The sequence below is a fragment of the Chiloscyllium plagiosum genome, unplaced genomic scaffold (genome assembly GCF_037043375.1).
Source record: "Chiloscyllium plagiosum isolate Xiang-an unplaced genomic scaffold, Cpla_swu_hap1 HiC_scaffold_11, whole genome shotgun sequence".
NCBI lineage: Eukaryota > Metazoa > Chordata > Chondrichthyes > Orectolobiformes > Hemiscylliidae > Chiloscyllium > Chiloscyllium plagiosum.
Window position 1 is genome coordinate 19,080,873 of NW_028270149.1, and position 9,771 is coordinate 19,090,643.

A 9,771-nucleotide genomic window follows, 5' to 3' on the forward strand; every position below is an offset into this window, starting at 1 on the left:
TTTGATGAGCGGGCGGCCCCACTCCAGCGGCGGGACAGTTCTCGCGAGAGGAGGAGGAGGAAAGAGATGGTCTGCGCATGCGCCCTACGAAGGTCGCTGTGAGGGTAGCCCTAGGAGGCCTGCGATGTGGTACGAGATCCTGCCCGGGCTTGCCATCATGGCCGGCTGCCTGACGGTGCCAGGGCTCGCCACCATCTACATTCACAGGTGGACGAACGGCGGCAAGGTAAGCAGTGGAGCTGTTACTTATTGTCGGCTGTGTTTAGCGCCCTTTTTCACTGAGGGCCTGTGAGCCTTTGGAGCTCGGTGCCAGTGGGGTCCGAGACCTTGGGTACATTTAAGGCTGAGATAGATTCTTGATCTTGCATAGTTACGTGAAAATGCAGGAAATTGTACTTGAAGAATGTCGGATCAGCCGTGAATATGCTTTATTCCTTTAAAAAAGCTTTATATAGTTACTGAAGCATTTGTTTATAGTCTTTGCTCACGAATAACACACAAGCATTGGAATTTGGCATTCCCTGCAATTGCAAAAAAAAAGCCCCAAAGCATTTCTTTGTTATGAATCATAGAATCCCTGAAGTGTGGAAACGGGCTATTTGGCCCAACAAGTCCACACCGACCCTCTGAATAGTAACCCACCCTATTACCCTATAAGAGCTGAAAATGTTTGCTGGAAAAGCGCAGCAGGTCAGGCAGCATCCAGGGAACAGGAGAATCGACGTTTCGGGCATAAGCCCTTCTTCAAGAACGTCGATTCTCCTGTTCCTTGAATGCTGCCTGACCTGCTGCGCTTTTCCAGCAACACATTTTCAGCTCTGATCTCCAGCATCTGCAGACCTCACTTTCTCCTCCTATTACCCTATTATCCTATTACTCTGTTTATCCCTGACTAATGCCCCTAACCTACACATCCTTGAACACTATGGGCAATTTAGCGTGGCCAGTTCACCTAACCTGCACGTCTTTAGATTGTGTGAGGAAACCGGAGCACCTGGAGGAAACCCATGGGCTGACAATATTTATGTACGCAGGGGCACTGAGAGGATATGATAACTGAATGGACCCCCATTGTACTTGGGCAGAAAGACCTCAAATGGTGGTCTTTCCCCACTGTGCCTTTGTGGCAGCTGCCCCAAGCTTTAGTGCATCCCTCACCGCATGGTCCTGGACTTTGGAATGTGACAGTCTACAACATGCAGTTGAGGTTAACTCTTTGCACTAGAAGACTGGATGGATGGGCTGGATGGCCTCCTCCTGATCCTATATCTTATAGTCTCATGTCCTTTCTCTTCGCACCTACGTATTTTTAGGTCATTGTGTTGGTTGACCAACAACAACTTGAATTGGTATAACTTGAATTTTAAGTACCAAGGCTTTTGAAGAAGTGTTACTAAGGGAGCTTTTGGGGGGGAGGGGGAGACTCACAACATGCACACACATTCCACTCATTCCTATTCTTCCAGAATCTGTATCCTGTGTACCTGAGAGGGGGAAAGAAACTTTCCTCGCTTTTCTATCCCACCTTAAAGTTGACACTGGAGACAGTGCAGCACTCCCTCGTCACTATTATCCCTCAGATATAACTGGCACAGTTGCCTAAGTACATGTGGTGAATAATCCAAGAGTCCTGTTTCTGCTGTGTATCTCAGTGACACTGTTAGAAATACCTCTGTCTGGGCATCAGTTGAAGAGAATCATGTACAAGATAAAAGTCAGGAGTGTGATGAACTATTCCTCATTTGTCTGGATGAGTGCAGCTCCAATAACATGCAAGAAGCTCAGGACAATGCAGTACACTTGATTGGAAACACATTAAAAACATTCCATTCACTACTTTTGCTTAGTAGCTGCAATGTCTTTCATCCACAAGGTGCTCTGTGTCATTTCTCCTCGTCTCCTTGGTGGATATAGATTTGATATCCTACATCCTAGAGTTCTGAGGGAAGTGGCTGAGGAAATAGCGGAGGCGTTGGCTGAGATCTTTCAAAAGTCACTGGAGTCAGGGAAAGTCCCGGATGATTGGAAGATTGCCGTTATAACCCCCTTGTTCAAGAAAGGATCAAGAGAAAAGATGGAAAATTATAGGCCAATTAGCCTAACCTTGGTTGTTGGTAAAATTCTAGAATCCATCATTAAGGATGAGGTTTCTAAATTCTTGGAAGAGCAGGGTCGGATTAGAACAAGTCAACATGGATTTACTAAGGGGAGGTAATGCCTGACAAACCTGTTGGAATTCTTTGAAGAGGTGACAAGTAGGTTAGACCAGGGAAACCTAGTGGATGTGGTCTATCTAGATTTCCCAAAGGCCTTTGATAAGGTGCCACACGGGAGGCTGCTGAGCAAGGTGAGGGCCCATGGTGTTCGACGTGAGCTACTGGTATGGATTGAGGATTGGCTGTCTGACAGAAGACAGAGAGTTGGGATAAAAGGTTCTTTTTCGGAATGGCCACCAGTGACAAGCAGTGTCCCGCAGGATTCAGTGTTGGGGCCGCAGCTGTTCACGTTATATATTAATGATCTGGATAAAGGGACTGGGGGAATTCTAGCGAAGTTTGCCGATGATACAAAGTTAGGTGGACAGGCAGGTAGTACTGAGGAAGTGGGGAGGCTGTAGAAGGATCTAGACAGTTTGGGAGAGTGGTCCAGGAAATGGCTGATGGAATTCAATGTGAGCAAATGCGAGGTCTTGCACTTTGGAAAAAAGAATACAAGCATGGCCTACTTTCTAAACGGTGAGAAAATTCGTAAAGCCAAAGTACAAAGGGATCTGGGAGTGCTGGTCGAGGATTCTCTAAAGGTAAACATGCAGGTTGAGTCCGTGATTAAGAAAGCGAATGCAATGTTGTCATTTATCTCAAGAGGGTTGGAATATAAAAGCACCGTTGTGCTACTGAGACTTTATAAAGCTCTGGTTAGGCCTCATTTGGAGTACTGTGTCCAGTTTTGGTCCCCACACCTCAGGAAGGACATACTGGCACTGGAGCGTGTCCAGGGGAGATTCACACGGATGATCCCTGGAATGGTAGGTCTAACATATGAGGAACGGCTGAGGATCCTGGGATTGTATTCATTGGAGTTTAGAAGATTAAGAGGAGACCTAATAGAAACTTACAAGATAATACATGGCTTGGAAAGGGTGGACACTAGGAAATTGTTTCCGTTAGGCGAGGAGACTAGGACCCATGGACACAGCCTTAGAATTAGAGGGGGTAAATTCAGAACAGAAATGCGGAGACATTTCTTCAGCCAGAGAGTGGTGGGCCTGTGGAATTCATTGCCGCAGAGTGCAGTGGAGGCCGGGACGCTAAATGTCTTCAAGGTAGAGATTGATAAATTCTTGATGTCACAAGGAATTAAAGGCTACGGGGAGAATGCGGGTAAGTGGAGTTGAAGTGCTCATCAGCCATGATTGAATGGCGGAGTGGACTTGATGGGCCGAATGGCCTTACTTCCACTCCTATGTCTTATGGACTAAATGACTCAACACCACATTCTCAAGGGCATTTAGGGATAGGCACAAGATGCTTTCCTTGACAGCATCCCTGACATCTCGAAAATGAATATTTAAAGATCAATGGGACACCAATAGGCTCACCCATATCAGGGCTCATGGCAGAAGCAGTGATGCAAAACAGCCCTCTCACAAATCCAACCCAAGCACTCGATCAGACACATGGACGACACTTTTGTAATTGTTAAGAGAAAAGAAATAGAGAACACACTGAATTATCAACACCATGCTCACAGGAATCAGATTTACAAGGGTGGAGGAAACCAACAATCGATTCCTGTTCCTAAGTAAGATGGTAGAAAGAACACCGAATGGTGAATACACCACAAAAGTGTACAGAGAAGCCACACACACAGACCAGATCCTGAACTTCAATGGCAACCACCCGAACACACACAAGAAAAGATGCATTAGGACTTGTTCAAAAGGGCTACAACATGCTGCAGCATCCCTGACCTGCGAAGAGAGGAAGAAGAACACCTGTACAGAGTCTTCACCAAGAACGGATACCCTGCAACTTCATCTGCAGATACCTACCAGACAAACAACGTGACAATGACATGTCACGACCCAACACACTAACCACGCTACTTTGTATTAAAAAAGTCTCTGAACTAACAGCCAGCTTTCTCCAACCATTGGGATTCATGACAGCCCACAAACAGACAACCACTCACCAGGACAAAAGACCCTATACCCATCATGTATAAGGCTAACGTAGTTTACAGGAGGACAAACAGGCAGACACCTAGCAATCCACATCCACGAACACCAACTAGCCACTAAGCACCACGACCAGCTGTCCCTAGTAGTCAAACATACAGATGACAAGGACCACAAATTCAATTGAGACAACACAACAATCTCAGGACAAGCTAAGCAGAGGACAGCCAGAGAATGTCAAGAAGCATAGCATGACTCTATGACCCATCCACGGACTCTGTCAACAAACACCTAGACCTAAACACAATATACCGGCTACTACTACAAACTACAGGAACTGGCAACCAGAAGCAGCAGGAATGGAACCAAATAAATGCCAGAAAACACAGCACAGTAACGCTTCACAGGAGGCTCCAAAGAACTGACGGGATGAAATGTCTGCAAATCAACTTCCCATTCTGGATTAGTGGTGCTGGAAGAGCACAGCAGTTCAGGCAGCATCCAAGGAGCAGTGAAATCGACGTTTCGGGCAAAAGCCCTTCATCAGGAATAAAGGCAGTGAGCCTGAAGTGTGGAGAGATAAGTTAGAGGAGGGTGGGGGTGGGGAGAAAGTAGCATAGAGTACAATGGGTGAGTGGGGGAGGGGATGAAGGTGATAGGTCAGGGAGGAGAGGGTGGAGTGGATAGGTGGAAAAGGAGATAGGCAGGTAGGACAAGTCCGGACAAGTCATGGGGACAGTGCTAAGCTGGAAGTTTAGAACTAGGGTGAGGTGGGGGAAGGGGAAATGAGGAAACTGTTGAAGTCCACATTGATGCCCTGGAGTTGAAGAGTTCCGAGGCGGAAGATGAGGCGTTCTTCCTCCAGGCGTCTGGTGGTGAGGGAGCGGCGGTGAAGGAGGCCCAGGACCTCCATGTCCTCGGCAGAGTGGGAGGGGGAGTTGAAATGTTGGGCCACTGGGCGGTGTGTTTGATTGGTGCGGGTGTCCCGGAGATGTTCCCTAAAGCGCTCTGCTAGGAGGCGCCCAGTCTCCCCAATGTAGAGGAGGCCGCATCGGGAGCAACGGATATAATAAATACAAAATGTCGATTTCGCTGCTCTTTGGATGCTGCCTGAACTGCTGTGCTCTTCTAGCACCACTAATCCAGAATCTGGTTTCCAGCATCTGCAGTCATTGCTTTTACCAAATCAACTTCCCAGCTCAGCGAACATACCCACAACTACGACAACTGGCTACAAATCTTTACACAAATAATGAATGTTTAAAATTGTTATTTTTAGCTCCTAGATTCCAGAGGGTGAGGAACATTTAAAGCATGCTTTCCTTTATCGGTCAGAGCATTGAGTATCGGAGTTAGGATGTCATGTTGAGACTGTACAGGACATTTGGTTCAACCACTTTTGGAATATTGTGTGCAATTCTGATCTCTCTTCTATTAGAAGGATGTTGTAAAACTTGAAAGAGCTCAGGAGAGATTTACAAGGATGTTGCCAGGGTTGGAGGATTTGAGCTATTGGGAGAGGCTGAACAGGCTGGGGCTGTTTTCCCTGGTGTGTCACAGGCTGAGGGGCGACCTTAAAGAGGTTTATAAAATTGAGGTGCATAGATAGGGCAAATAGACAAGGTCTTTTCCCTCGGGTGGGGGAGACCAGAACTAGAGGCATGGGTTTAGGGTGAGAGGTGAAAATTTAAAAGGGACCTAAGCAGCAACTTTTTCATGCAGAGGGAATGTGTGTATGGAATGAGATGCCCGTGGAAGTGGTGGAGGCTGGTACAATTAAAGCTTTTAAAAGGTATCTGGATGGGAATGTGAATAGGAAGGAGGGATGATATGTGCTAAGTGCCAGCAAATTTGACCAAATTAGTTTAGGATATCTGGTTGGGATGGACAGTTGGACCAAAGAGTCTGTTTCCATGCTATATGTCTCTATGACTCTTTACAATGTTGCAAAAAGAGAGTTAGGGACACAGTTGTATCTAATTGTAAATGTAATTCCAAGGCATTGCTCAAAATACGCTGATGGGGTATTTGCCCCCAAAGCTGTCAAATCCCATAAAGAATCATGTGATTACCCCGTCTCCAAATGTAGAGCTGAGAAATTTTGAAAAGAGCTGCTCCTTCAATCAAAGGGCATTTTTTCCTGATCAGCAGCCACTCATGACAAAAAGCCATGAGGAACAGCAAGAAGATGAGTATGACATTAAACAAGGCTGATGAAGCTGGCATGAAAAGGCAATTTTGTTGTGCATATTGACAAAAATAGCCAGTTTGCTTTGTGAATCTAGGAGGCTTGAGGTTGACCGTAGTGAGAAACACATCAGTGCAATGTGGAATAAAGGGAGAATCAGTGGCTGCAAAGGAGGAAAGGAAGGGAGAATACCAAAGCTAATGGACAGATTTAAACCTGTCCACAGAGGAATACTCCGCTAACTTGGATCCAGGGACACTTTAAATTTGTTGTTTGTGATATCTTACAAATCGATTAGCTTTTTATGATGTGTGTTTCAGTCCATCCTTGTGTTATAGTGAATTTTCATTCACAGCCTGGGACCACAATGCAACCAAGAAGTTTCACTGCATAAGCAGCCCCTTTCAGTAGTGTGCAAAATCCGTGCGGTACCGTAGACTTAAATTGGTTGTACACTTTTTTTTATAAAAAGGATATATTGGCCCAAACTTCTCAAGGAGTGGATAAAACTTGAATGCATGTCACTGTCAACATTTCGGAACTAATGCGTAGGCTCACCTGACCGTACTAGGGAGTGTCCTTGTCATATACCCAAATATGAAACCTCCCTGTTTCCTCAACAGGGACAAGTAGTGTTGAGGAAACAGGGAGGCTGCAGAAGTATTTGGACAAGGCAGGAGAATGGGCAAGAACGTGGCAGATGGAACACAAAGTGGGAACAAATGAGGTTACGTACTTTAGTAGGAAAAATAGAGGCATGGACTATTTTCTATGAGGAGAAACCTCAGAAATCTGAAACAAAAGGAATTAAGAGTCCTAGTTCAGGATTCTCTTAAAGTTAACATGCAGATTCAGCTTGTATTTGCCTTTCTAACTGCTATGTATGCATTCATTTCAAGAGGGCTAGAATACAAGAACAGTGATGTTCTGCTGAAGCTGTATAAGGCTCTGGTCAGACGTTTCGAGTCTAACTGACCCTTTGTCATATATTCTTTATGTTTAGGAAAAGAGAACTGCACGCTTACCATATCATTGGACCCTGATGGATCGAGACAGAAGAGTATCTGGTTGCAAAACCTATTACGACTCAAAGGTGAGTTCTTGAACATAAATGCTGAACTTTCTCTTATGTTAACCGTAGTTGGATGTTCTTTTATTACTCTTTTAAAAATTTGCATTTTTCAAAAATAAAAATGCCAAGTTGAAGATTTAAAATAATATTTTGGTGTAATTATGGAAAACTTACATCCTATTTAAGTTTTTTTTCCTTCCAACAGGGATTAGAAAACATTGACTGATGGGCTTTTCATCACAAACGGGACCCTTAAGCCTACAGGAGAACATCTGCTTAAAAGCTTTAATCTGTGTGTTATAATGTAATTGAGATATTTAACATAAAATGGAGAATAAAAATGTGAACTGATTATGCAGTTTGCCCCTTATTGAAGATGAATTTTTGGAGGGAGGGAATGGAAATTCTGTGAACAAAAGAAGTATAAGTCCATTGGAACAGCTGAAATATATCCGTATTAGAGACTGTAATACATAGTTGAATAGATTTTGCTGTTTTTAGGCTTGAGAAGATTTGATTGCCATGTCCTGCAAGTATGAGGTAAATGTAGTAGAGAAGAGGGAACACAAAATAGGAAAGTATCAAACACTTAAGTATTACAGAGATTTAAAACATTATGCTTCAAACCATGCTAACTGTTGGATTGATAAAATGGTATGTTGTACTTGTGTTCATTGTGTTGCTATTTTCTTGCAAGATTATTTTGTTAAAATTATGGAAAAATATTCTAGCTGTTAATGTCAAAATCCAGATCCATGTATAGATTTAATTTTTGAAATGCTGAATGTGAGTCCGTCGGAACAAGTGGGTGAAGGTCATCTTACAAATTTAAATTAATTTCTCCAGTCCCTATCTGTATCCATTAAGAACAATGAATTGGACCAGACTATGACAAATGAAAATGGAAGCTTTATGGGTAATAATGGAAAGGAAGGTGATCTCCTAAGGTACTCTTCTTGTTAACTTAGCTTGAAGGTGGCTTTCATTAGGGATGCTCAATAAGGTTTTGTTGAAAGAGGTAAAGTCATGTTTTATAATAAAGCATTCTAAATTGGAGTATGTGTCGATTTTGCTGCATGTTTACAATGTGAAGCAATTTATTAGATATCATTGCAAAAGTGCACAACATAGCTGTAGAAATTATTTTTTTGGTATTCTGTATCTGGTAAAAGACCATTTAAAAATGGTAAAAGTTATCTATAGTTAATGCAGTTTACATGGTATGTGTGGACTCCAAAAGGCATTTCATAATGTGCTTTATAATAGGCTTGTCATTGAATTTATGAAATAGAACAAATGCGTCAGAAGCACAATGTATATGAAGTTTGCTGAGTGACAAACATTAGCAGTGGTGAATGGTCTTTCAGATCATAACAAAGGTCCTGGGTAGTGTTGCTGAATAAAGAGACCTTGGAGTTCTGCTTCATAGTACCTTGAAAGTGGAGTCTCCGATAGATAGGATAATGAAGAAAGTATTTAGTATGCTTTCCCTTATTGGTCAAAGCATTGAGTATTAGAGTTGGGAGGGCATGTGTGACTGTACAGGATATTGGTCAGGCCAGTTTTGAAATATTATGTCCAATTCAGGTTGTGAAACTTGAAAGGATTCAGAAAAGATTTACAAGGATGTTGCCAGGATTGGAGGGTTTGAGCTATAGGGGAGGCTGAATAGGCTGGGGCTGTTTTCTCTGGAATGTCTGAGACTGAGGCGTGACCTTGTAGAGGTTTGTAAAATCATGAGGTGCATGATTAGGTAAATAGACAAGGTCTTTTCCCTGAGTTGGGGGTGTCCAGAACTAGAGGGCATAGGTTTAGGGTGAGAGGAGCAAGATTTAAGAGACCTAAGGGATTACATTTTCACACAAAGGATGTTCATGTATGGAATGAGCTGCCAGAGGAAGTGGTGGAGGCTGGTACAATGACAACATTTAAAAGGCCTCTGGGTGGGTACGTGAATAGGAAGGGTTTAGAGGGTTATAGGCCACGTGCTGGCAAATGGGACTAGATTAATTTAGGACATCTGGTTGGCATGGATGAGTTGGACTGACAGGTCTGTTTCTGTGCTTTACACCTCCATGACTTTAAGTGAACTTCTCTATTAGCAAAGTATGTGGAGAAAATTGACCAACCTAGAGTTGAAAATTAGATTGGGGTTGAGGGCATGTCGGTTTTCCTAAGCAAATCCTGATGCTGTTTTTAGGTGGGGGCTGGACATGGATGACTGGCCCATTCCCTGAAAAGGAGGTTTCACTATTTGGATTGTGGTCATGTGCTTATATGATCCTGGCAAAGTATTGTGAAAAGGAGTGGAGGTAACGCTGCATTGAAGATGTG

General features: G+C 43.6%; 1 protein-coding gene across 1 annotated transcript; it reads left to right on the top strand.

The window, feature by feature from the left end:
- Positions 1-62: 62 nt before the first annotated feature.
- ndufa1 (NADH:ubiquinone oxidoreductase subunit A1) lies at positions 63-8,493 on the top strand. The gene is made up of 3 exons (XM_043705083.2): positions 63-226; positions 7,369-7,458; positions 7,643-8,493. The coding sequence occupies exons 1-3, from the start codon at positions 125-127 to the stop codon at positions 7,661-7,663; spliced, it is 213 nt and encodes a 70-aa protein (XP_043561018.1). The 5' UTR covers positions 63-124; the 3' UTR covers positions 7,664-8,493.
- The last annotated feature ends 1,278 nt before the right edge of the window (positions 8,494-9,771 follow it).

Excerpts from the sequence above, each read along its gene's own strand:
- ndufa1 (XM_043705083.2), top strand. The coding sequence starts at position 125 with ATGTGGTACGAGATCCTGCCCGGGCTTGCCATCATGGCCGGCTGCCTG. Across the intron at positions 227-7,368 it reads GGTGGACGAACGGCGGCAAG|GAAAAGAGAACTGCACGCTT; the intron begins GTAAGCAGTGGA and ends CTTTATGTTTAG. Across the intron at positions 7,459-7,642 it reads AAACCTATTACGACTCAAAG|GGATTAGAAAACATTGACTG; the intron begins GTGAGTTCTTGA and ends TCCTTCCAACAG.